Genomic DNA, 27,479 nt, shown 5'->3' on the forward strand with positions numbered 1-27,479 from the left:
ACAAACCCATGCCATAGCAGTGACCTGAACCACAGCAGTGACAATGCCAGATCTTTAACAGCTAGGCTACAGGGAACTCCTTTTCTTTTTTTTTTTTTTTTTTTGGTCTTTTGTCTTTTTAGGGCCGCACCCACGGCATACGGAGGTTCCCAGGCTAGGGGTCTAATCGGAGCGGTAGCTGCTGGCCTACACCAGAGCCACAGCAATGCGGATCGGAGCAGCATCTGTGACCTACACCACAGCTCATGGCAACACCGGATCCTTAACCCACTGAGCAAGGCCAGGGATCGAACCCGTAACCTCGTGGTTCCTAGTTGGATTCGTTTCTGCTGTGCCATGACAGGAACTCCCATATTTCATTCTTTAAAATGACCCCCAAGGGGAGCATTGAAGTGCTGCCTAGTGTTCAGAGTGCAGGAAGGCTGTGATGTGGCTTATGGAGAAAATATGTAAGCTTCAGTCATGCATGAGTGATAATGCTGTTAGCCATAATTTCAACATTAATGAATCAACAACATATATATATTTTTTTCTTTTTTTCTTTTTAGGGCTGCACCTGCTGCATACGGAAGTTCCTAAGCTAGGGGTAGAATCAGTGCTGCAGCTGCCAGCCTATGTCACACCCACAGCAACGCCAGATCCGAGCCCAACTTGTGAGTACGGATGCAGCTTGTGGCCAGACCAAATCCTTAACCCAGTGAGCAAGGCCAGGGATCGAACTCACATCCTCGTGGGTACTATGTTGGGTTCTTAACCCATTGAGCCACCAAGGTGACTCCAACAACATATATTAAGTAAGGTGTCTTTAAACAGAAACACACTTAAAACAAGGCTACACATTGACTGGTTGACAAAAATGTCATGGCCAGAGGTTCGCAGGAACTTAGTTCTGTATTTCCCTGAGGAGCAAGGGTTCAGCATTTACTAATTCAGTGTTCACAGTGACTTTACAGAACAGAACCATTGTGAATAACAAGAACTGCTGGCCACTGTGCATGCAACTTTTGGGGTAGGTTTGAAATTTCTCAAAATGTTTAAAAACATTTTTTGCTTAGAGGCTCACCTGACTAGGCACCAGGAGAAATAATGCCAGGCAGCTCAGACCCAACAAACATAGACACAAGAGGAGGTGTCCCTTATGAGTATATTTCTGTGTTCATACACGCACGCACACACACACCTGATGGCTGAATGGGGTGGGGGTGGGGTCAAGACGGAAAGGACAGGAGGCACCCAGATGGCATTGGCACGGGGGAGGAGGAGGAACAAAAGGAGCATTTGTCCCTGCTTTGGCTTCCACCGGTGGCCTCCGAACAGGAGGTGAACCTGGAGCTGGAAGAACAGGAAGTGCTTATTCTCTTAGAGGAAAGTTTCAAAGTGCAGTAACTTCTCTTAAAAAAAAAAGCCTCTTCCCCTCGCTCTCTGCCCCCTGATGAAAGCCCAGTCCCCTGCACAGGTTGTCCTTGAGGCTAGGGCAGGACAAGGTCATGCGGAAGGGCGTTAAGGCCAAAGCTCTGAAGTGCCCAGCCCGGGAGGGCTTAGGCATAGTGGCTGCCGGGGGTCAGGGGGTGGTCCCCTCTGTGGTCCAGCTGGTCCTGCAGGCGGGCGAACTCAGCCAACTCGTTGAGCTCCTGGAACTGTCGGTCCGTCTTGTGGCTGACTAGTGAGCGGTAGAAGTGGACGGCGAAGACGATAAAGATCAGGCCAAAGGGGACCATGATGGTGGTGGAGGCGATGGCCGCAGCCTGGCCCGGGGTGATGCCACCAGGGCTGCTGCTGCTGACGTTGGTGGCCTCGCTGCTGGGCGGGGGCTTGCTGGTGGGCCGTGGCTGGCCCGGCTGCTTCTTGAGGGGCAAGAACTTGACCCAGCAGAGCAGCACAACCTCTGCCAGGAAGAGCAGTGTACCGATGACAGTGGAGAAGGCCCAGGCCAGCTCGATGTGGCGGTGCATGCGCTCGTGGGGTGACTCCTTGACCGAGTTGAGGTTGTGCACATTGCTCACCGCCTCGATGTTGGGCAGGATGCAGGTGCTGATCATCAGCGCAAACAGATGCACGGCCACAAGCACCGTGGTGCAGGCACTGAAGGCAATCAGCAGCCCCGGAGGGTAGTCGTGGTCAGTGTCCAGCTGCACCTCCACCATGGCCACCTTGGGGAGGAGAGAGGTGGGCTGAGTGACAAGACAGTCCTGGCTCACAGACTCCCCTCCCACCAAGCTCTGGGACCCTGGGTGAGTCAAGTGATCTCTCTGGGCCTCTGCTTCCCTATCTGTATAATGGGGATAATAAGACCCACCAGTTTAGTGTTGCCAAGTGGCAGAAAGCACCAGTAAAGAGAGCAGGCTTGGAGCCCAGACTGCCTGGATTTGAATCCGAGTTCTGTTACTTAGGAGCTATGTGTCCTTGAGAAAGTCACTGAACCTCTCTGAGCCTCGACTTTATTTGTAAAATAAAGATCATATTAGCTCACAGGATTTTTTTTTTTTTTGGCTGTCCCTGCGGCATGTGGAAGTTCCTGGGGCCAAGGATCAAATCTGCACCACAGCAGTGACCCAAGCCAAAGCAGTGACAACAATGCGTCCTTAACCTGCTGAGCCACCAGGGAACTCCTATTCATAGGAGTATTTTAACAAATAAATGAGAGCTCCTGGTACACAGCAAACATCTCCCAAATTGTAATCACCACAAATAGTTAAAATGGTAAGTTCTACATAATTTTTTTTTTTAAATGGCTGCACCTATGGCATATGGAAGTTCCTGGGCCAGAGACTGAATCAGAGATGCAGCTGCCAGCCTATACCACAGTCACACCAACAGTGGATCTGAGCTGCTTCTGCAACCTATACTGCAGCTTGTAGCAATGCCAGATCCTTAACCCACTAAAGCCAGGGATTAAACCCACATCCCCTTGGACACTATACCAGGTCCTTAACCTGTTAGGCCACAACAGGAACTCCAATTTTATGTAATTTTTACTGTGATAAAAAAAGTTTACATAAAAAAAAAAGGTACCACTTTGTTGGTGCCACACTCCCATCACCCACACAGAGGCGTCTTCATGCCCTGCTCCAGGGATGGGGGTGAAGGGATGAAAGCCCTCCCAGGTCATGCCCAGGCCCTTTCTGAGAACACAGTGCACTGACGAGGAAGGAACGAAGAAAGGCTTCTCAGAAGAGATGGGCCCTGGCCAGGTGCTGCAGTACAGCTGGCAAGCCCTGGGGCTGGGCTCAGGGCCCCAGCGCTGACGCAGTAGCTGCCCCCCAGTTCCTGGAGACCTGTGGATCGGGTCATCAGGGGCACGTTTGGGGCTGCTACCCGCTGCTTCTCACCTGAGCCTTGCAAATCACCCTCATGTGAAAAAGCCAGCTCATCAGATCTGGGCAGGAAAAGCGGGCAGTGGGCTTGCTGCCAGAGTCTGAGGGACAGGGGCAGTGAATGCCAAAGGCAATACCATTAAGGACAATGACCCTTCATAAAGGGTTTGCTCTGTATGTGTCTAACCCCTCCTTATTCCTGGGGAGGGGGTAGGCTCCTTCCTTCCCAGTTCTCTTGCCTGTATGTAATGCCTGGCCTTGCTGGCTTTCATTTCTTTTCCCTCGGCAGCCTTCCTGTGGCCTGGAAGGGCAGTGTCGGGCAATGGTGAGGAGTATGGGCTCTGGAGTCAGGCTGCCTGCTTTGAGATCAGACTGCTCTGCTCTTAGGCCGTGTGCCTCTGGCAAGTTTCTTTTACTTTCCGGCCCTCAGTTCCCTTACCTGTAAGATGGGAACAACGTAAAGGGTTGTTGTGAGGATTGAGGTAACCCCATGTCAAATACTTAAATGCCTGACACAGAAAAAAAACGTCAATAAAAGTAACCTTTGGGTGTTCCCGCTGTGGTACATCAGGATCTGCAGTGTCTCTGTAGCACCAGGACACAAGTTCGACCCCCGGCCCAGTAGGTTAAAAGATCCCATGTTACTGCAGCTGCAGCTCAGATTTGTTCCCAAGCCCCAGAATTCCACATATCATGGGGTGGCCAAAACAAAACAAACAAAAAAAACACCCCAAAAAACCCAACACTGAATTTTATTATTAACCTTATCCTCAATCCCATTGTCTCTCTATGAAGCCCACTGGGTTCTATCCTGCTAGACGGCTATGCGTGTACTGAGAACATCAAAGCCAAACCAGCAGGCCTGGGTTCTGACTCCAGAATCATCCCTGCTTCCCCGGGTGACCTTGTCAAGGTCAGAGACCTGTGTCTCTGAAAAAGGAGGGGAAAGATGAAGGCCAGCATCCAGAGCTGATCTGGGGTTCGACATCTTTGAGAATTTTGTGAAAATACTGGATACTCTCCTTAAAACACTCAGGTATATATAGTCAGCGGGCTTTTAAGACAATTTCAACAGGGTTCACAGACTTTTATCTTCAAACTACAACTGATGATTCCATGAACTTTTGCAGCCAAGAAGTTTACAAAATATTTCAAGCTCATATAAATCTGGGCCAGGGCCACGGCCACGAGGATTTTGACCATTTTTAGGATCACTGGTGGCCTAAGGCCAACCCTGAGATTTCTTAGCACATGTGGGTAAGGGACACAGGCACCAAGGCAGGTCACCAGGGCACGGGTAGGTTAAGGCTGTACCCCTGGCTCCCTGGTCTCTGTCCTCAGGCCTGACCACACTGGAAAATGGGGGGGCACCCTCCCCATCCCCAGCAGGGCGTACCTCCTGTCACCTCCCCACCCCCAGCACTTCCTCTTCCTGTTTTGGCCTGATGCCCCGGAACCTGAAACCAGAGAAGGGACAACCAGGAGAGCCCACTGTTTGGCTGCCCCAGGTCCACTGGCTATTGATCCACTCATGGGAAATGTCGGGACCCATTAGGTATGTCAGGCCCTGAGCTGAGTGCTGGGGGGGTGGGGGGTGGGGCCGATGTGGGGGGGGCACATACAGGTAACCAACCTGATGGCTTAAACCTGGTATCTCCTCCTCTATAGAGACATTAAGAGTGAACTGGCTTCTCGACTTTAGACGCTGGTAACTGTTCTCTCTTTTTGTTTAGTGCTGCACCCAAGACATATAGAAGTTCCCAGGCTAGGGGTCAAACATGGAGCTATAGCAGAGACCTAGTAGGCCACAGCCACACTGGATCCAAGTCACATCTCTGACCTATGCCACAGCTTGCAGCAACACTGGATCCTTAACCTACTCAGTGAGGCCAGGGACTGAACCCAAATCCTCATGAATACTAGCCAGGTTCTTTTTTTTTTGTCTTTTCTGGGTCTGCACCTGTGGCATATGGAGGTTCCCAGGCTAGGGGTCTAATCAGAGCTGGGGCTGCCGGCCTACACCACAGCCACAACAACGTGGGATCCAAGCCACGTCTGTGACCTACACCACAGCTCACGGCAACGCCAGATCCCCAACCCACTGAGCAAGACCAGGGATCGAACCCGCAACCTCATGGTTCCGCTGGGACACAACAGGAACTCCCGATACTAGCCAGGTTCTTAACCCACTGAACCACAACGGGAACACCCAAAGCTGGCAACCACTCTTCGCCACAGGTTCCACATCTATAAAACAGGGGCCTCCTTATGGCGGTTACAAGGATTCAGTGGGTCACTGAATACCAAGCCCTTAGAACAAGAGCTGGAATGCTGTGTGCCTGACAGTGTCAGTGGTGAGTAACACCACCATGGTTACGCTTTCACAAAAGAGGAAACTGAGGCTCAGAGATGTGAAGTCAGCCGTCTCAAGGGTTATCCTGCTGTTGGATAGGAGATCTGTACTCACATCCAAATAGCTCTTAAAGCCTGTGTGCAAAGGGGGTCACGGCACTTTCCTCACACCTGCTACTAGAGACTACAGAATGTTTGTGAACCCTCTCAATTCAATTTTAAAACCCAAACCCCCAAGGTGATGGTGTTAGGAGGTGGAGCCTTTGGGGTGATGAGGTCATGAGAGTGGAGCCCTGTGATGGGATTAATGACCTTTATAAAAGAGCCCTCCCAGAGACTCCCTCACCACTCTTCCCACGTGAGGATACAGCAGAGTCCTGCATCTGTGAACCAGCCCCTCACCAGACACTGACTCTGCTGGCACCTTGATCTTGGACTTTCAGCCTCCAGAACTGTGAGAAATAAATATCTGTTGTTTATAAGCCACCCAGTCTGTGGTATGCTATTGTAGCAGCCCAGATGGCCTAAGACAGTCATTGAGGAGATTAAATGAGGTCTTGACACGTAAGTGTTTAACAAAGGGCCAGTCCACAGAAGGTACTCAATAAATCTTAGTTAGAAAGAAAAATGCAGGACTTACAAAGTGGAAAACAAGTAAGCCCCTGGACACCCTCAGCTCAGGCTGGAGAGCTGACCTGCCCGCCGGGGAGGTTGAGGGGCTCAGAGCCTCCCTCGGGTCTGTTTTTTTTTTTTTTTTTAAAGGCCGCACTGACATATGGAGGTTCCCAGGCTAGGGGTGGAATCGGAGCTGTAGCCACTGGCCTGTGCCACAGCTATGAGAACACAAGATTTGGGATTCAGGCTGCGTCTGCGACCTACACCACAGCTTACGGCTACGCTGGATCCTTAACCCACTGAGCAAGACCAGGAATCGAACCTGCATTCTCATGGATACTAGTCAGATTCATTTCTGCTGAGCCATGATGGGAACTCTTGGTTTTCCCCTTTCTGAGGTTGCCCCAGCTCCAAACCCCAGGTACAAGGAGCATGTGTGCCCCAAAGCACAGCTAGGCAGCTGGCCACCTCCACAGGACAGAGGCCACCCTTGGGACACCATTTGTCACACCCACAGGCTCCAAAGCCAGAACACGCAGCTGTTGGGACACACCTGGCCTGGGGACATCAGAATTGGCCAGCCTTCCCTCCAAGGTCTTGGGCTGGTGTTGGGGGAGGCTGGGCCCTCGGAGGAAGAAGGGGCCCTTTCTGACTGGACTCCACAGCTCCTGGAACTTTGACCATGCCGCTGGCTGTATGTACTGTTCCCACATTGGGGACCAAGCTTAGTGTCACGGGGCTGCGTAAAGGAGTGGCTGGCACAAATCGTGAATCCTGAGGAAAACTGCTCACAGGAACAAAAACTACTACTTTTTTCAGAATGTGTCCCACTTGGGAAATCTCCCCAAGGGTAGGGAGGGTAAAGTGAGGGGGGGGGGCTCTTGGAATCTGGCAGGCGACTCCCAGGGCCCCAGCTGAGTCTCAGAGAGATCAGATCAGATCAGATTGCAAGCAGCTTCACAAGGTAAATATAGCCAGAGTGCTGGGCCCATTAACCCAAAATAAACAGCTCCCAGCCAGCCAAGGGCCTGCTTAAACCTGGCCGCCCGGGTCCTAAAGGGTGAGGGATGGCCGGCTCCACCTCACTGGCCCATGGACCACCTCCCCGCCCCTCCCCCGGACACCAAACCTCAAGCAGGAGCCAAGAAGAGGCTTCTGGGATCCTGAGAAGGGTAGGCCTGGCTGGCTGTGCCCGGTGTCTGCCCACCACGCCCAGATGCCAACCACCTCTCCTCAGCCCTGCTGGGCTCGAAGGAGACCCCCACCACATGGCGCCTGGGGGGGCCAGGCCCTTCTGAGGCAGCCTTGGCCCAACCCCAGCGCTCAACAGCTGGGAGACACAACTCCTTTCCCAAGCCTGGGCTTCTCCAGCTCACTCTTTTTAGGAGGGTGGGTGGTAGCAGCCTGGAAGGAAAGGGCCGCCAAGCCGCAGTGGCTCCGGGTCACCCAGGGCTGTCTGAGCCTGCCGGCCCCACCTTAGATGCAAACCATCTATTAAGAGAGTTGAGGCTTCATCCAGCAGTTTACAAACTCTTTTGACCACTACAGTCCAGTATTCCAAAGGTTTCCATAAATAGACACATACCCATTTATAACAGAAACAAGTTTCTCCAAACAATAATTATCCTCAAAGCACACTAATATGGCCTACTCTTACAACATGCGATGCATGCCGCAGCTTTCTATTTCATTCCATTCTTATTCCACTAAAAAAAAAAAGTGCTGGTAGCTACTCACTCATTTTTTGTCATAAACCACTAACAGGTTGAGCCTACAGACTGAAGGGACGGGACAGAGAACAGGCCGAGGCTTTCTCTTCATCTGGCTAATTCTGACTGCTTCAGCTGTCACCTTCCCAGTTACCCCGTCCCATGGCCTCCCAGGTAAGGATGGGGCTATTCATTCATTCACAGAAAACTTTTTTTTGGTCTATTTTAGAGCTGCCCCTGTGGCATACGGAAGTTCCCAGGCTAGGGGTCAAATCTGAGCTGTACAGCCATAGCAAACACTAGATCCGAGCCACATCTGTGACCTATGTCACAGCTCACAGCAATGCAGGATCCTTAACCCACTGAGTGAGGCCAGGGATCAAACCCACATCCTCATAGATACCAGTTGGATTCTTAACCCAAGAAAGAAACTTTTACTGAGAACTTACTAGGTGCCTAGAGGATCTGGTGGCTCTGCTGGAGAGAATGCAGGAAAACAGCACAATCCCTGTCCCAGGATCGTGACTTTAAGCAAGTGTCTTCTCAGAGTGATAGGCATCTGCCTGTAATGCTCCTCCACGAGGGCACTTGCCAAACATGTTCTAAAGATGTAGTGACAAATCTGCTTTCCTCCATTCCCCTTCCCAGTTTCTCCAGCCTCCAGCCCTGGACCTCATCCCTTGAAGGGCCTCAGTAAACAGTTGTGAAAGGAATAAATGAAGGTAAGACCCGACCCTTGGGTATTTCAGTTCTGGGTCTCTAAAGCTTCCAAAGACAATCCTATATGATTGCTTGGAAACCATAAGACCATACAAGAACCCTAATGACATTCCTTTTTTAGCTCATCCTTTCAACTTTTCAATACTGTATTTTTTTTTTTCTTTTTCTTTTTTGTCTTTTTTGCCATTTCTTGGGCCGCTCCTGTGGCATATGGAAGTTTCCAGGCTAGAGGTCGAATCAGAGCTATGGCTGCTGGCCTATGCCACAGCCATAGCAACGTGGGATCCGAGCCACGTCTGCGACCTACACCACAGCTCATGACAACGCCAGATCTTTAACCCACTGAACAAGGGCAGGGATCGAACCCGCAACCTCATGGTTCCTAGTCGGATTCGTTAACCACTGCTCCACAATGGGAACTCCAATACTGTATTTTTTATATATTTTTTATTTATTTTTGGCCATGCCCATGGCCTGCAGAAGTTCCCAGACCAGGGGTTGAACATGTGCCACAGTACCAACCGAAGCCACAGCAGAGAAGGCAGGATCCTTAGTCCACTAAGCCGCTAGAGAAATCCCTAAATACATTTTCTTTTCCTTTCTTTCTTTGGGCCACACCTGCAGCATATGGAAGTTCCCAGGCTAGGGGTCGAATCAGAGCTGCATTTGCCATCTACACTGCAGCTTGCTGCAATGCCTGTCCTTTAACCCACTGAGTGAGGCCAGGGATTGAACCCACATCCTCAAGGACATTATGCCAGGTTCTTAACCTGATGAGCCACAACAGGAACTCCAGCCTACATATATTTTAATATTCATGTTATACTAGCACACATATCATATGTAAACATACATCTATGTATTCATATACACATAGTATGTATACGTATACATACATACACTGAGCCTAGGGCTGACAATATTCTGAGAGAGGTGTGGACTCCAAAGTCTGGAGACCATCATTCAGACCAGGGGTTGCCAAACTGTACTGCAGAGTAGTTCTTTTTTTTTTTTTTTTGCTTTTTGTCTTTTTTTTTTTTTTTTGTCTTTTTGTTGTTGTTGTTGCTATTTCTTGGGCCGCTCCCGAGGCATATGGAGGTTCCCAGGCTAGGGGTTGAATCGGAGCTGTAGCCACCAGCCTACGCCAGAGCCACAGCAACGCGGGATCCGAGCCGCGTCTGCAACCTACACCACAGCTCACGGCAACGCCGGATCGTTAACCCACTGAGCAAGGGCAGGGACCGAACCCGCAACCTCATGGTTCCTAGTCGGATTCGTTAACCACTGCGCCACGATGGGAACTCCGCAGAGTAGTTCTTGCAAATAAAGTTTTAGTGGCGCACAGCCATGCCACTCACTTACCCATGGTCTGTGTCTGCTTTTAAGCTAAAATGTCAGAAGTGAGTACAGGCTTCCCTCTAGGGTGTGACTCTGAAACCTTTCATAAGCCAAAATAGCCTGAAGTGACAGAGCAATTACCGTCTTGCACAAACAGAGACTAATGTACAGATGCTCACAGCCAGCTCCAAGCTTAAAGCTATGGTGACTATGATGCTGAGTGTGGCTCTTGAGAAAGGAGCTTGGTGGTGCTGCTCTCACCCCTCGGGTTTGCGCTGCTTCTATAAAGTCTCCCTGCAAACCAAACGCTGCAAACAATTTTCGTCTTTTTTTGGTAAAAGTAAAAATTCTCGCTTTCTTTTTGGCCGTGCCCATGGCATGTGGAAGTTCCTGGGCCAGGGAATGAACTTGTGCCACAGCTGTAACCAGAGCCACAGCAGGACAGACCAGATCACAGCAGGACAACCCCCACTGAGCCACCACGGAACTCCTCTTTGGGATTCCTTCAGGTGAGTGAAAACAAGTACTAATATAGGTCTTCCGTAGAAGAAGTAGTGTTAAAAAAAAAAAGAAAGAAAGAAAGTGAAGTGGCATAAAGTGAACTTTCTGAAAAATGGAGGTGCCCATAGTTATCACAGAAACTGGGTGGACTGCAAAGCTGAAAATATTTACTATACAGAATAAGTTGGCCCATTGCTGAGTTAGACCAATGTTCTCAAAGAGGGCTGTCAAATCATAGTCCCAGAAGATTCTCCCCCAAAGAAAAGTGTTTGTGGTTCTACCAGTTTGAGGCATTCCTCCTGGGGAGCATATTAAAGGCCCCCCAGTAGTTCTACCGGGGATAAACTTTTTTTTTGGCCGCACCTGGGGCATGTGGAAGTTCCTGGGCCATGGAGCGAACCTGAGCCACAGCAGTGACCATGCTAGATCCTTAATCTGCAGTGCCACAAGAGAACTCCTCCACCATAGAGAAATTTGCTCTTGTTTACATGTTCTCAGGTTTGTTTCTCCAAGCGAACTCCTCTCCAACACTGATTACCACAGTTCCACCTTGGGAAGCGCTAGAGCTCTCCTTCACCAGCCCTGGATCCAGAAACCAGCAGAGCTCAGCACAGATCCTGGCTGAAAATTCCAGAAATGTGGCCACAAGCATGTGCGAAATTTTACAAAAGGCTTCTCAGCTAGGAAGGGAGTGTCTGTCCTCTTGGAGCACTCAGCAAAACTCCATTTTCACACAACTCAGAGTACAGATGTGCACATCTGGAAGACTTCAAAAGCCCAGTCTTTGGGAGTTCCACCTGTAGCTCAGTGGGCTAAGTGAGGATGAGGGTTTGATCCCTGGCCTCACTTGGTGGGTTAAGGATCTGGCCTTACTGCAAGCTGCGGTGTAGGTTACAGATACGGCTTGGATCCGGTGTTGCTATGGCTGTGGAGTAGGCCTATAGCTACAGCTGCAATTGGATCCCTAGCCCAGGAACTTCATATGATGCAGGTGCGGTCGTATTAAAAAAAAAAAGGAAGCCCAGTTTTCAACTAGCTACAGGTACACAGTGAGAGGGTGGATGAGGAGAAAAAACTCTATCTAGGTCAGAAAGACTAGGGCCTGAAATCTACTAGCTGGGTGACTGGAAACTCTGTGAGCCACTGTGGGCCTTAGTTTTCCCACCTACAGTACATACCTTTAAAAGCCTTTCTGAGGATTAAAGAAAAATGTTAAGAAAAGGCTCATGCCTCAGTTAAACAGCAATACATCAGCATTATTCAAGAAGTCATCATGGAACTACTCTGCTCCAAAATCTTCCATGGCTCCCTATTGCCTGTACCAGCATTCAAACTTCCAAATAGCAAGTCAAGGCCCTACATCTAGTCTGGCTCGATTTATCTTCCTCTACTACTCCCAACACATTCTCAAGTCCAGCTACATGATACCCTCTGCCTTTCTCTGAGATCCTATAATCTCTCATCTTTGTAATGCTCCTGATACTACCTCTGATCAGAGGGTTCCTCCCCAGACCAGACTCTACCACCCTCAAGGCTTAGCTGGAATCAGTTAAGCCTTATAAAAGCAGTCCTGAGGAAGTTCCCTTGGGGTGTAGCTGGGGGCTAAGAATCCTGCTTTGCAGCAGCTGTGGCACAGGCTACAACTGTGTGGGTCCTGGCCTGGGAACTCCATATGCTACAGGTGCAGGCTATCATATCTGGGCCAGGTATATTCTTTTTTTTCTCTTTCTTTTTTTTTCTTTTTTTTTTTTTTTGCTTTTTGGGGGCCGTACTTGAAGCATAGGGAGGTTCCCAGGCTAGGGATCAAATCAGAGAGGTAGCTGCCAGCCACAGCCACAGCCACAGCAACACAGGATCCGAGCCACATCTGCAACCTACACCACAGCTCATGGCAATGCTGGATCCTCAACCCACTGAGCAAGGCCAGAGATGGAACCTGTGTCCTCATGGATGCTAGTTAGATTCGTTAACCACTGAACCACTGTGGGAACTCCTGGGCCAGGTATATTCTAAGTGCTTTGCAAATATTATAATTTTATGAATCTTCACATCAACCCTACGAGGTCAGTATTACTATCATTACTTCATTTTACAGATGAGGAAGCTGAGGCCCAAAGACATTAAGTGATTTCCCCAGGATATCACAGTTGTAAGTGGCAGAGCCAAGATTTGAACCCATGTTGCCTGGCTCCAGCATCCCTCTTCTTACTTTGCTCTACAATACTTGAGCCTCCCAGCTCCGTCCTCCCTCCACTCTCTCTGATGCTTCCTTTCCCCCAGCAATGGGTATGCCAGAAAATGAGTTGGAAGGAAGGGTTCAAATCATAAGACGTTGTTGCAGTTCCTGTTGCGGCACAGTGGCTAACGAATCCAACTAGGAACCATGAGGTTTCGGGTTGGATCCCTGGCCTCGCTCTGTGGGTTAAGGATCTGGCGTTGCTGTGAGCTGTGGTGTAGGTGGCAGACGCGGCTCGGGTTGTCACAGCCAGGCAACCTCGGACAAGCCATTCATTTGGGACCAGCAGCTACCCCCACTCCCCATGCTGTAAAGATCACAGAGATGCTACAAGGAGAACACTTAGCACACATCTAGCCTACTGCAGGAGCCCAATCGACGACAGCAATGATTACCATTCGTAATTAGCGTCAAGAGGAATGAGTCTAATTTCTTTCTTTTTTTTTTTTTTGCTATTTCTTTGGGCCGCTTCTGTGGCATATGGAGGTTCCCAGGCTAGGGGTCAAATCGGAGCTGTAGCCGCCGGCCTACACCAGAGCCACAACAACTCGGGATCCGAGCCGCGTCTGCCACCTACACCACAGCTCACAGCAACGCCAGATCCTTAACCCACAGAGCGAGGCCAGGGATCCAACCCGAAACCTCATGGTTCCTAGTTGGATTCGTTAGCCACTGTGCCGCAACAGGAACTCCAACAATGTCTTATGATTTGAGCCCTTCCTTCCAACTCATTTTCTGAGAAATCCCAAGCAGCTTCTGAACTTGCACTGGAACCTGGGAACAAAAGGGTGTTGGCTGGCGGAGAACTTGAGGAGGCAGATAATCCAAAAATAATTGATCCCAGGTCATGGAAAGCATTTTGTTTACGGCAGCAAGCTGACCTTCCCAATTATCTTCTGCTTAGGCTAACGTTACAGGCTGCCCTCCCTAGCAAACTAAGATCGTAGCCTGTGCTGGCCATGGCCCCATGGGGGACAGGGACAGGCCGAGGCTGGCTGCTTCTTGCTGAGGTAAAGTGAGGCAAGGAAGGCCCCGGTCCTAGCCCAGGGTACCCTTGGCTCAAGTAGCATTTGCAGAGTGCTTATCACTTGCCATCTCCAGGGTTCCTGGTTTTGTAGTCTGGATGCTGAGCCTAGACAAGGCCTGAGGTTTGTATTTATTTATTTATTTTTGCTTTTTAGGGCCATGCCCATGGCATATGGAAGTGGAAGTTCCCAGGCTAGGGGGCTGAATCGGAGCTATAGCTGCCAGCCTATACCACAGCCACAGCAACGAGGGATCCGAGATACGTCTGTGACCTACTCCACAGCTCGAGGCAATGCCAGATCCTTAACCCACTGAGCAAGGCCAGGGATTGAACCCTCGTCCTCAGGGATAGTAGTCGGATTCATTTCCACCACACCACAACGGGAACTCCCAAGGCCTGTAGTTTGTAGAAATGCTGTCAAAGGTGGGAATCTTATCTACAGACTAGAGGGTCCAGCTAAGGTGTACATCATCAGCCCCCGGTAATTCCTCAATCCCTCATGGGCCAATCAGACTTGGTAAATGAATCCTCATGCAAGTCCATGTGAGAGCAGTGTATGCGCCTCCTTTGTACACATGAGAAAATTGGCTCCAAAGAGAAAAGGCTGCTTGTCTGAGGCCCCACAGCCTATTTCCCCAGCACAGGGCACCTGGCCAGGCCCTTCCACCCATGAAAGGGGAGTCTCTCCAACCCCTCCAGGCTCTTGGGAGACCCCCCCCCCCCTTGATCTCACCTTTCTGAGCAGGTGAGCCTGGCATCCTCACCAAGTCTCCCACCCCTGGAGATCAAAGGTCACATCATGTCAGTTCCTCTGGGTTTCCAGGTCCTTAGGAAGGAAGCCCTCTGGGGGCAGGAAGTTGGAGGTGCTGACTCACAGGCCAAGGGAGAGGAGTCCAGGAAAGCTGTTCACTCTGTTTCCATGGCACTGGGCCACAGGGCACCCCTTCCTTCACAAGGCTGGATGTCTGTGGTGGGGGTGGGGCGCAGGCAGATCTGCACTGCTGAGCCCTATTCCCCACCCCAGCCCCACCTCTCCAACAGATTTCCACACTCACGGCAAACACAGTTACTTTCTTGACTCCCCCACTAAGTCCTCAGAATGGAAGCTGTCACAGGGTTCAGCCTTCCTGCTAGCAGAACTTTCATCAGTGGAGCCAGGAAGCCTTTCCACCCTCAGTGGGTAACATACAGGTCCCCCAGAAACAGTCTGGGGACAATAAAGGCCCACCAAATGCTGCTGGCTAGCCAGGCTGCCCGACTTCCCCCACACTGTTTTTAGCAAGAGGAAGAGGGAGGTGACATTTGATTAGGAGGCCCGGCTTCTGAGAGAGGACTTGAGAAGACAGGAAAGTGTCCCCGTCAGCTCCTCACTTCCTCTGGGGTGGGAAGGAGCCTGGGCAGCTATGAATTTATGACCCCAAGAAAAAGGCAAATAGGCACTCCCCCATCCGAAACTCAGAGCACTGCTGTGAAAAGCTGATAGCCATGGTGTCACTCCCTTCCACCTACTTGTAACATCTTACTTTGCTTAAAAGAAGCTTCTCTGCTCTATTTCTCATTCCCTACTAGGCCTGGTCCTAACATGTCCCTGGCTGGATGTTGATTGGAACTCCACACACCACAAACGGCACAAGTGCCCAAAAGAGTCTTGGATGCCAGCAGACTCGGGTTCAAATCCTGATTCAGCACCTAAGTCCCCTGACAAAACCACATCAAAGGGTTGAGGACTTAGTGGGGGAGTCAAGGAACCTACACAGTGCCTAGCACCTAATGGGTGCTTCGTAAGTGTCAGCTCTTCCTAGGATTTGGGGCTGATAACAGAATCCTGTCATATGGACCTAAACTAAAAACTAGAGTGCCACTCCCTTACACACACACCCTCTCTCAAGGGCTCCCTCAGCTACTGCTAGTCTGAGAAACTTCTGAGTAGCAGCCTTCATTTTACAATTCAGAAATCAAGGCCCACAGAGGAATCAGTCTGAGATCAAGGGGACAGCAAGGGGCAGAGCTCGTTCCCTCCCTCAATCCTCTGGCTTTTCCACTGAGGCCTGGGGTGCTGAGGGCCTGCTTAGGGCCTCCAAAAATTTCTTGTTCCTGTGCATTGTGCATCACCCACTTGTTTGTGAGACTCTGGGAGAGTACCAGACACAACGCCTTCCCAAGAAAACACAAGGGTGCAGCCACTCCCTCCTTCAAGGCCAAAAGCTTAGCTCACTCATGGGTGAGGCAGGAGTGCTGTGGGCTAGAGATCTTGGGGTGGGGGCAGACCCCATTCAGGCGGGCTGATGTCACTGAAGGCGAGAACCATGAATTGTTTTCTAGCTCCCTGCCTGGGTAGACGCCAAGATTCCTGGCCTGAGGGCATCCACGGGGTCACTTCTCAGCCCAACCTCAGCCTCACCCATCCCACCTTCAAGGCTAGTTCTCACTCCAATCCAGCCCGCCCTGGCAGAGGACACTAGGCCTACCCCCTAAATCAAGAACGAGCCCATTCAACGGGAACATGTCCCATGCTCCTCCCCCACACCCAGTGACTCAGTGGCAAGTTTCTGAAGAAGAAACTGCGGGTGGGGAGTGTTTGTCAACCCCCCTGGGCTGAGGCTCTCGGAAAACGCAGCAGGAGCAAGGCTGTGAGGAAATCCCCTCTACTAGGTAATCAAAGAACCTGGCAAATTCCTGCTAGCCTCAAATGTGGGGGCACAAGGGAGACACTCGGGGGTCCTTCTCCCAACCTCCTGCCACCTGTTCTCAAAGAGATCAGACCGCTCATGACTTTCCTTGCCCCCAGAACATATGTGGGACTGTCTTCTTACAGACAGATCTACGTCGAGGACCAAGCTGCATCAAGCTGGTCCACCTGAAGGCACCTGAGCCCTCCAACCCTGCACATAGTAAGACACCCAATCTCCCACATCGGGTGTCAATGATCGCCCCTCTTTCCTCACGTCCAGCACCTCTGGCCCCCTCCCGCGTCCACGGCAGCTTTCTCCCAGCTCTTCCCTTTCAACCCCAGCTCGCTCAGCTAGATCCCCCACGGGTCCCGTCGGGGCTGCGAGTGGCAGTGGCCAGGACGTGAAAGGGGGCAGGGCAGGGCAGGCTGCCCGAGCTCACCATGGCGAAGCCGGAGAGCAGAGCTGAGGTCCGGCTGGAGGCTTTGAGCTTGGCGCGGCTCAAGTAGAGCTTGCGCCAAGACAGCGCTTGCATCGAGTGCTCGTTGAGGCTCATCACCTCGGAGTAACTCTGGCCGATCCAGTCCGGGTAGGTGACCGCGGGCGGCGGCGGCGGCGGCGGCGGCGACCCCGGGGGCTCCCCGTCCCCGCTGTGGCGGCGGCTCCGGCGGCTGCCGCTGGTGGTGCTGCCGCCGCTGAGGGGAAGCTCAGGGCTGTTGCTGCTCGGAGGCGGGGCGGGCTCCGGATGCATGGAGCACGCTGCAAAGGCGCGGGCCGGCCCGGGCGCCTCCGAGGGCAGCGGCCCCCGCCCCCCGCCGCACCTCCGCCTCTGCTGAAGCAGCCGCCGCCTGCCCCCCGCGCGGGTCCGGCCTCAACCGGCCGGCCGCGAAAAACAAGGAGGTCGAGGAAGCGACTACAGATCCAGCTCTCAGGGCCGTCTCGCCGCTGGCAAAAGCCGGGGGCGGCAGAGACGAGAGCTTGCGCGTGAGCCAGCGTCCAGGATCCCAGGGCCCCTCGGCGCGCTCCAGGATTGGCTGCCGCCCCTGGCTTATTTGCATGCGTCCTGCCCACTCAAGCCCCGCCCAGGAGGAAGCGTGGGGGGGGGCGAGCAACGCGAGTCACGTGACTTCTCTGTTCCGACAGCACCACCCACAGTCCTATGCCCGCGCTGACTGCACCCGCCTCTCTTCCTGGAAGCACCCCAGCCCCCGGGGCCTCTCCGAGCGCCTCCCATCTCCACAGCTGCTCCAATGGCCCTTCTCTCGGAGCTCCGACTGCTGGGTCGGGCCACCTGAGGTCACCTCTGGGCGCCTGCTGAAGCTAATTTCCTTCCCCCTTGGAACAAGGTGACTCAAGACCTGCAGGAGAAAGAGCGGCTGTGATCTAAAGTTAATTCTGTATTTATTGAGCACCTACTGGGTGCCAACACTGCTCTAGGCACTGAGGCTAGGTTGGTGAAAAAGATGGACAAAATCTCCTGCCCGCTACATGGAGCTTACATTTTAGTGGAGGAGCGGTGCAAACACTGAGTAAATTATAATCGTTTAGAAGGTGACAGATGTATAGAAAAAATAAAGCAGGGAAAAGGAACATGGGTAGTGCAGGGCTACGATTTTAATTTGAAAAACTTAGAAGCGCCTTTTTTTTTCTGCTTCGCTTTCAGCATGTGTAAGTTGAGGAGGAGGCAGTTATTGAACCTGAGCAGGGCAGTGACAACTCTGGATCCTTAACCACCTGAGGCTCCAGGGAACTCCAAGGCCTTTTTTTTTTTTTTTTTTTTTTGTCTTTTTGCTATTTCTTTGGGCCGCTCCCGCGGCATATGGAAGTTCCCAGGCTAGGGGTCTCATCGGAGCTGTAGCCGCCAGACTACGCCAGGGCCACAGCAACGCAGGATCCAAGCCGCGAATGCAACCTACACCACAGCTCAAGGCAATGCCGGATCGTTAACCCACTGAGCAAGGGCAGGGACCGAACCCGCAACCTCATGGTTCCTAGTCGGATTTGTTAACCACTGCGCCATAACGGGAACTCCGGAACTCCGAGGCCTTTTTATATTTTAGGTTAAGTATTTTGGTCTGTTTTGTCCAATTCGTTCACTTACAATTCACCAGCGTCTGGAACAAAAGCCACGGTACCGGTTAATACACCTATCCAATAAATGTACTGTGCACCAGGCTGAGGTATTCCAAGAAAATGGTAACTTTCATGGAATCGTATATTTTAGTGAAAAGAACAGGCAATCAACAAAATAAGTTCACATCTTTCTGATTTGGTCACTTTTTTTTTCTTTTTAGGGCTACACCCATAGCATATGGAGGTTCCCAGGCTAGGGGTTGAATCAGAGCTAGGGCTGCTGGCCTATGCCACAGCAACGCAGGATCTGAGCCACATCTGCGAGACCTACACCACAGCTCACAGCAACACCAGATCCTCAACCTACTGAGCGAGGCCAGGTATCAAACACGCGACTACGTGGTTCCTAGTTGAAGTGGTTTTTGCTATGCCTGATTTGGTTACTTTTGAGCTGAGACCTGAACCAGCAAAACGAAGAAGAGGGCATCTGCTCTCCAGGGGCAGAAGAAAACAGCGATTTCCCTAAGGTATCAGCTCTAGGAACGCACGGACCTTCACTGCTGGTTTCACAACTCTGGAGTATTGCTTGGCACACTGCTCAGTAAATATCTGTTGAATGAATAAGTGTGGGAGAGACAGGAATGAGTGAAACTCAATTAGCCCAGAATCAAGTCACAGGCATGCGGCTTCCAGGTCCGCCGTGTGAAATTTAAGTCTTGTCACCACCAGAGGGCGTCCCTCCACTCACCCACATTATGCGATAAAACTGAACCCCCGCCCCGAAAGTCTCTGGGGTTCTCTCAGAGGCCTGTTTTTATGAAGACTTGACATTTGAAATCTCACCCCACTGAGCTTGTTTCTTTGGTGGCCTTTGTTCTTGTTAACTTCTTTCACTTACCATCTGTGTCTCAGTTCAACTATTATCTCTAAAAAGAGATGTTTCCTCTCTATCTAAAGTAGTCCCCATTTTATGTTCTGCCATCTCACCCTGTTTTATTTCCTTTATAGTTCTGATCACTACAATACTTGAAATCACCTAGTTTATGCATTGACCTGGCGGGGGGGGGGCGGGCGGGCGGTGGCTCCCAGCATATGAGTGTCTTGAGAGCAAACTTCCGTCTATTTAAATTACTTCCTTATCACCCAAGGCCTCTCACAGGATCTCTCCCACCGGAGATCCCCAATAGGAACAGGTTCAAGGAAAAAGATAATGAGGTATCTTTGGTTCCAAGAGACCCTAGCTCAGAATTGGGTAAAGGCAACATTTTGAGGGTCCACAGGGCCTGAGAGTGGTCAGATGGTCTAGTTGGGAAGAGCCAGGAAGCCAGGATTTGGGGGGGAGCAGATTTGCTGATTAAGGAACAAAAGGAGGTAGGAGGGGCAGCTCAGCAGGGGGCTTCGGGGTGGGGATGGGGCCAGGTTTCCTTTCTCTGGCTCCAACATCCTGCCCCTCTCACTCTCCTAATTCTGTGGCATTTAAATTCCACCTAGTGCACAGAACAAAAGAAAAGAAAAACAAAAATACTATCATCGTTTAGGCTGGTGGGTTGAGGGGGTGGGTTTCTGGGCCAATCCCTGCTTCCTGCTTTAGAATCCTAGGGCCCCAAAGGGCCAGTGGTTAATAACTTTTCCCCACCATTGTTAGAGCAGGTTGGAACCATGAGAGGCACTTGCCCCATCACAAGCCCTACTTAAGAGAAACCGAGGTTCCAGAGAGAAAGCATCTTGCCAAAAAAGTGGAGGAGAATAAGCCTCGGAACCCATGATGCCCATCCGGCAGTGCCTTCAAGCACTACGTGTGGCACCCCCTAGTGGCTAGGAAGGTGTGTTCTTATCCTTTGCAGGTTTATAACGGAAAAGGCCAAATAGAATTTTTCAGTAAACTCAGCTCATGTTGAGGGTATTCGATCCAACTGAAAGGGCTCCTGCAACTGGCTTCACCACTGTGGCCAGTGGGCACAGCCGAGGGCTGACCAAAGATGGCATGAGGTGCCTTGGGAGGTAGCAAGCTTCCCATCACAGGGGGTGAAAAAATTAGTTAACGCTTAAGTGGTGCTTACCAATGACAGGCACTATTCTAAGTTCTTTATTGTTAAACAATCTATGTATCTAATATAAATAAATATATAATATAAAAATATGTATTTTAATAAAATGGGAGTTCCCATTGTGGCTCAGAGGTAACGGACCTGACTAGTATCCATGAGGATGCAGATTCCATCCCTGGCCTTGCTCAGTGGATTAAGGATCTGGCAGTGCCACCGTGAGCTGTGGTGTATACCGGCAGATGTAGGTGTGGTTCCACCCCAGCCTAGGAACTTCCATATGTTGCATGTGTGGCCCCAAAAAGCAAAAAATAAATAAAAATTTCAAAAAGGGAATGGGTAACATATTTATTAAACACTAAATTATTTGTTATATTAGATGTTATTTTGCTCTGTGGGTTTTTTTTTTTTTTCTTTTTTTAAAGGGCTGCACTTGCGGCGTGTGGACGTTCCCCATGGAACTAGCCCCTAGAAAGACTGGGGGTCGAGTTGGAACCACAGCTGCCAGCCTACGCCACAGCCATAGCAACTTGGAATCCTAGCTCAATCTGCAACCTATAGCACAGCTCACGACAATGCCAGATCCTTAACCCACTGATCGAGGCCAGGGATTGAACCCGTGTCCTCATGGATACTAGTCAGTTTCTTAACCCCCTGAGCCACAATGGGAACTCCAGGTCTGGGTTATTTTATTGTATTGAATATAGTATATTGAAGTGGAGAACTCCTTACAACAACCCACGATTTTTTTTTTTTTTTTTTTTTTTTAGCTGCAGCACGTGAGAGTTCCTGGCCAGGGAATCAAACCAGCACCTTGGGCAGCAACCTGAGCTGCAGCAGTGACAAAGCTGGATCCTCAATCCACCACACCACAAGGGAACTCCTAATATTACCGTTTTTAAAAAACTGAAGTATAATTGGTGTGAAACATTGTGTTGGTTTCACATGTATATTACCATTTTGCCAATGAAAAAAATGCAGAGAGCCAGTAAGTAGTAGCAAAAGACATTAAATCCAGTTGGTGGGTCCCCAGAGTCTGGGGCTTGACCACCACTAAAGTCCCCCCAGCCCCTGCATTAGAATTGCCAGAGGTATTTTGTTAAAATGCAAGTTACTGAAACTACCCACGAAGTTTAGTTTGCACAAGTTCTTTCGGTAAGGTTTGAGAATCACTAAACTAGTTGAGCTTTAGTTTTTAAGTACTTTTGTTTTCTGCAGTGATTAAAGTTGGCTGTTCCCATGGCCACTTGGTTGCAATGTGACCTTGGGCAAATTACTTTACCTCTCTGAGCTTCCAATCCTCTTAGCAAAAACGAAAACAAAATCCCAAATACCTATTCATGGACTCTGAATCTGACCAGTGACTTCTCTGACAGGCGTTTTTCCTCTTTTTTTTTTTTTTTTTTGCCACTCTGGCATGAGGAAGTCCCATCGTGGCTCAGCAGTAACAAACCTGACAGATATCCATGAGGATGTGGGTTCAATTCCTGGTCTTGATTAGTGGGTTAAGGATCCGGCATTGCCATGAGCTGTGGTACAGGTCACAGATGCAGCTTGGCTGTGGCTGGCAGTTGTAGCTCCAATTCCACCTCTAGCCTGGGAACTTCCATATGCTGCAGGTGTGGCCCTAAAAAAGAAAAAAAAAAAAGTCTCAGGGTCAAAAAGTTCTTCAATTTTTGAGTGTTTCAACCTTGTCCTCCTTTTTCAAAATTGGTTTGGCTATACATCTCTATTTTGTTTGTTTTTGTCGCTGGACTCGGGGGACATGCAGAAGTTCCAGGGCCAAGGGTGAAACCCACAGCACAGCAGTGACCTGAGCTGCAGTAGTGACACCAGATCCTTAACCTGCTAAGCCACCAGGGAACTCCTCTCTCTATATTTTGGAATAAAACATTGGGATAAATTTTGGAATACATATACGACTTGGGAATCTTTGCATCTCTTAAAGGGGTGGAGTGTCATCAGGATTAAACATCTTCTTGGAAACCTAGTATCATCCATTAGCAAAACAGGACCAACTAGGTCACACTATAGAGACTGAAAACTGTTATGACTGAATTGTGTCCCCCTAAAAAAGATATGTTAGGAGTTCCCATCGTATCTCAGCAGAAATGAACCTGACTAGTATCCATGAGGACGCAGGTTTGATCCCTAGCCTTCATCGCCTTCATCAGTGGGTTAAGAATCTGGTGTTGCCGTGAGCTAAGCGAAGACATGCCTTAGATCCCATGTTGCTGTGGCTGTGGTGTGGGCCAGTGGCTGTAGCTCTGATTTGACCCCTAGCCTGGGAACCTCCATATGCTACGGGTACAGCCCTAAGAAGACAAAAAAAAATAAAATAAAATAAATAAATAAAATAAAAATAAAAAATAAAAAAAGGAGTTCCCGTTTTGGCACAGTAGTTAATGAATCCTACTAGGAACCATGGGGTTGCGGGTTCGATCCCTGCCCTTGCTCAGTGGGTTAAGGATCTGGCGTTGCCATGAGCTGTGGTGTGGGTCGTGGATGCGGCTCGGATCCTGTGCTGCTGTGGCTCTTGCGTAGGCTGGTGGCCACAGCCCCGATTAGACCCCTAGCTTGGGAACCGAGGGAGTGGCTCAAGAAAAGGCTAAAAGACAAAAACAAAACAAAACAAGACAAAAAAAAAAGTACATTAAATTTCTAATTCCCAGTGTGTCAGAGTGTGATCTTATTTGGAGAGAGTCTTTACAGAAGTAACCAGGTTAAAATGAGGTCAATATGATGAGCCCTAATCCAGTGTGACTACTGTGCTAATAAAAAGGGAAGATTTGGACACAGAGGCACACCCAGAGAAAAGATGATATGAAGAGACATAGGAAGAAGATGGCCATCACTAGCCAAAGAGTGCCTGAGGCTTCCAGAAGCTGGGAGAGAGGCCTCGGTCAGACCTTCCCATGGAGACTTCAAAGGGACCATGTCCCTGCTCATACTTTGATTTCACATTTCTAAATAGTAAATGCTAGAGAGAGGGTAGAGAAAAGGGAACCCCTTCCACATGGTCGGTGGGAAAGCACTCAGTATGGAAAACAGTTCAGAGGGTCCTCAAAAACCTTGGAGTTCCTGTCGTGGCTCAGTGGAAATGAATCTTACTAGCATCCATGAAGACTCAGGTTCAATCCCTGGCTTCACTCAGTGGGTTAAGGACTGGTGTTGCCATGATCTGTGGTGTAGGTCGCAGATGAGGCTCAGATCCTTTGTTGCTGTGGCTGTGGTCTAGGCCGGTGGCTACAGCTCCGACTCAACCCCTAGCCTGGGAACCTCCATATGCTGCAGGTGCAGCCCTAAAAAAAAAAAAAAAAAAAAGAAAAGAAAACTGAAAATAGAACTATCATATGATCCTGCAATCCCACTCCTGGGCATCTATCCAGAGAAAAATCATAATTTGAAAGATACATGTACCCCGATTTCATAGCAGCACTATTCACAATGGCCAAGATTTGGAAGCAACCTAAATGTTGATTGACAGAGGAATGGGTAAAGAAGATGTGGTACATATATACAATGGCATATTACTCAGCCTTGAAAAAGAATGAGGAATTCTTTTTTTTTTTTTTTTCTCTTTAATTTTAGGGCCACATCTGTGGCATATGGAGATTCCCAGGCTAGGAATCAGAGCTGTAGCCTCTGGCTTACATCATAGTCACAGCGACACAGAATCTGAGCTGGGTCTGAGACCTACACTACAGCTCACAGCAACACTGGATCTCTGACCCACTGAGTGAGGCCAGGGACTGAACCCGCAACCTTATGGTCCCTAGTTGGATTTGTTTCTGCTGCACCACAACAGGAACTCTGAATGAGGAATTCTTTGACACAATGGATTAATGATCTGGCTGGTCTCTGTGGCAGTTCCAGTTCGATCCTTGGCCTGATGCAATGGGTTAAAGGATCTGGCATTGATGGAGCTAAGGCATAGGTCACAGCTGTGGCTTAGACTCAATCCTAGCCCTAGGAACTTCCATATGCTGAGAGTGCAGTCATAAAAAATAAAAATAGGAGTTGCTATTGTGGCTCAGCGGAAACAAATCTGACTAGCATTCCTTTTTTTTTTTTTTTGCCTTTTCTAGGGCTGCATCCGAGGCATGTGGAGGTTCCCAGGCTAGGGGTCTAATCGGGGCTGTAGCTGCAGGCCTACACCAGAGCCACAGCAATGCAGGATCCTAGCTGTATCTGCGACCTACACCACAGCTCACAGCAGTGCTGGATCCTTAACCCACTGGGTGAGGCCAGGGACCGAACCCGCAACCTCATGGTTCCTAGTTGGATTCGTTAACCACTGCCCCACGACGAGAACTCCCCAGTCAGATTTATTAATCACTGCGCCATGTTGGGAACTCCCTGACCCTCATTTCTGAGGATGCAGGTTTGCTCCCTGGCCTTGCTCAGAGGGTTAAGGATCCAGCATTGCTGTAAGCTGTGGTGTAGGTCACAGACATGGCTCAGATATGGCATTGCTGTGGCTGTGGCACAGGCCAGTGGCTACAGCTTCAATTCGATCCCTAGCCTGGGAATCTCCATATGTTGCGGGTGTGGCCCTGAAAAGATAAATAAATAAATAAAAGGTAAAAAATTTAAAAAAGAATGAAATAATGCCGTTTGTAGCAACATGGATGGGCCTAGAGATCATCATACTAAGTGAAATAAGTCAGAGAAAAACAAATAACATGTGATATCACCTATATGTGGAACCTAAAAAAATGATACAAATGAACTTATTACAAAACAGAAACAAGAGTTCCCTGGTGGTCTAGCAGTTAGGGATCCTGCACTGCCACTGCTGTGACTTGGATACAAGCTTCTATCTAGGAGCTTGTGCATGCTGTGGGTGTCGCCAAAAAAGAAAAAAAAACCCCAGAAACAATGACTTAGAAAACAAACTTATGTTTACCAACGGGGAAAGATCAGGGGGAGGGATAAATTAGGAGTTTGGGATTAACATACAAACACTACTTTATGAAAAATAGATAATCAACAAGGACCTACTATATCCTGTTGATCTCATTCTGTAATAATCTTCATGGGAAAATAATCTGAAAAAGAATGGATATGTGTATACATATAACTAAATCACATTGCTGTACACCTGATACTAACACAACATTGTAAATCAACTATGCTCCAGTATTAGGAGTTCCCTCATGGCCTGGTGGGTTAAGGATCTGGCACTGTCACTGCAGCAGCTCAGGTTACGGCTGTGGTAAGGATTCACTCCCTGGCCTGGGAACTTTTGCATGCTTCGGGTACAGCCAAAAAACATGAAAATCAAAAAAATAATTATACTCCAGTATAAAATAAAAATTAAATTGAATTAAAAAAAAAACCACGGAGTTCCCGTCGTGGCGCAGTGGTTAATGAATCTGACTAGGAACCATGAGGTTGCGGGTTCGGTCCCTGCCCTTGGTCAGTGGGTTAACGATCCGGCGTTGCCGTGAGCTGTGGTGTAGGTTGCAGACGCGGCTCGGATCCCGCGTTGCTGTGGCTCTGGCGTAGGCCGGTGGCTACAGCTCCGATTCAACCCCTAGCCTGGGAACCTCCATATACCGCGGGAGCGGCCCAAGAAATAGCAACAACAACAACAACAACAACAAAAGACAAAAAGACAAAAGACAAAAAAAAAAAAAAAAAACAAAAAAAACAACAAAACCCACCATAGACTTTTGGCCTCCCCAAATGTGAAACCATCAGTTTCTGGTGTTCTTAGCCACCCAGTTTGTGGTACTTGTTCCAGCCTCTAGGAAGCAAATCTACGTGCCCTGGAGTGAGTTGAGATGGGGTCTTCTGCCAGCTAAGGGGTTGGGTTCTAATGGGTTGATCAGGGGGCTAAAAGTGTGTTCCAGATATCAGCAGCGAGTAGAAAAACACAGAGACTTTGGAGCTAGGCACCCCTCAATTTGAATCCCAGCTTTGTCACTTTATAACTGTACCACTTTTGGGCAAGCAACACAACGTCTCTAAGCTCCACCTGTCAAATGGGAATAGTAATAGGACTTGGCAGAAAGGGTTGTGCTGAGTGATCCATTAAAGAACATTTGTCTGGCAATCAGCACAATGCTCAATAAATGGTGGTTACTATTCTCCCCCCCATTTTTGACTGTACTCATGGCATGTGGAAATTCTGGGGCCAGGGATCGAAACTGTCCCACAGCTGCAACCACGCCAGATCCTTAACCTGCTGTGGCTGGAGGGAATTTCTGCTATTTTCCTTTTGGTGGGATGTGCTGTGCTGTGCTCAAGGAAAGGGGATTGTGGAGTTCCCGTTGTGATGCAACAGAAACAAATCTGACTAGGAACCAAGAGGCTTTGGGTTCGATCCCTGGCCTTGTTCAGTGGGTTAAGGATCTGGTGTTGCTGTGAGCTGTAGTGTGGGTTCCAGATTTGGCTCGGATCCTGCGTTGCTGTGGCTGTGGTGTAGGCCAGCAGCCATAGGGCTGATTCGACCCCTGGCCTGGGTAACTCCATATGCTGCACAGGTGTGGCCCTAAAAAGCCAAAAAAAAAAAAAAACAAAAAACAAAAAACAAAAAAAAACGGGAATTGTTTCATTCTAAACCTGATGATTTGGCTAATCTGTGAGTATTCATGAAAGGCAGTATATAAGAGAATCCCAACAGGAAAAGGAGATACCAGAATAGGGAAATTTATACAAAGAATTGCTTCATAGGAGTTCCCGTCATGGCGCAGTGGTTAACGAATCCGACTAGGAACCATGAGGTTGCGGGTTCGGTCCCTGTCCTTGCTCAGTGGGTTAATGATCCGGCGTTGCCGTGAGCTGTGGTGTAGGTTGCAGACGCGGCTCGGATCCCGTGTTGCTGTGGCTCTGGCATAGGCCAGTAGCTACAGCTCCGATTCGACCCCTAGCC

General features: G+C 49.6%; 1 protein-coding gene across 2 annotated transcripts in view; it reads right to left on the reverse strand.

Moving 5' to 3' along the window:
• Nucleotides 1–1,130: 1,130 nt before the first annotated feature.
• ORAI1 (ORAI calcium release-activated calcium modulator 1) overlaps nucleotides 1,131–27,479 on the reverse strand; it is a 45,463-nt gene continuing 19,114 nt past the window's right edge. Inside the window, 2 exon segments of one of the 2 annotated variants that reach the window (NM_001173519.1) lie at nucleotides 1,443–2,150; nucleotides 16,924–17,247. In NM_001173519.1, the coding sequence (NP_001166990.1) occupies nucleotides 1,539–2,150; nucleotides 16,924–17,232 (921 nt within the window). In that variant the 5' untranslated portion in view covers nucleotides 17,233–17,247 and the 3' untranslated portion in view covers nucleotides 1,443–1,538. 2 annotated transcript variants of the gene reach the window in all.

The sequence above is a fragment of the Sus scrofa genome, chromosome 14 (genome assembly GCF_054392235.1).
Source record: "Sus scrofa isolate SSC_HxYL_T2T_F1_AM1 chromosome 14, Sscrofa_HxYL_maternal_Yorkshire_Landrace_v2.0, whole genome shotgun sequence".
In the NCBI taxonomy this organism is placed as follows: domain Eukaryota; kingdom Metazoa; phylum Chordata; class Mammalia; order Artiodactyla; family Suidae; genus Sus; species Sus scrofa.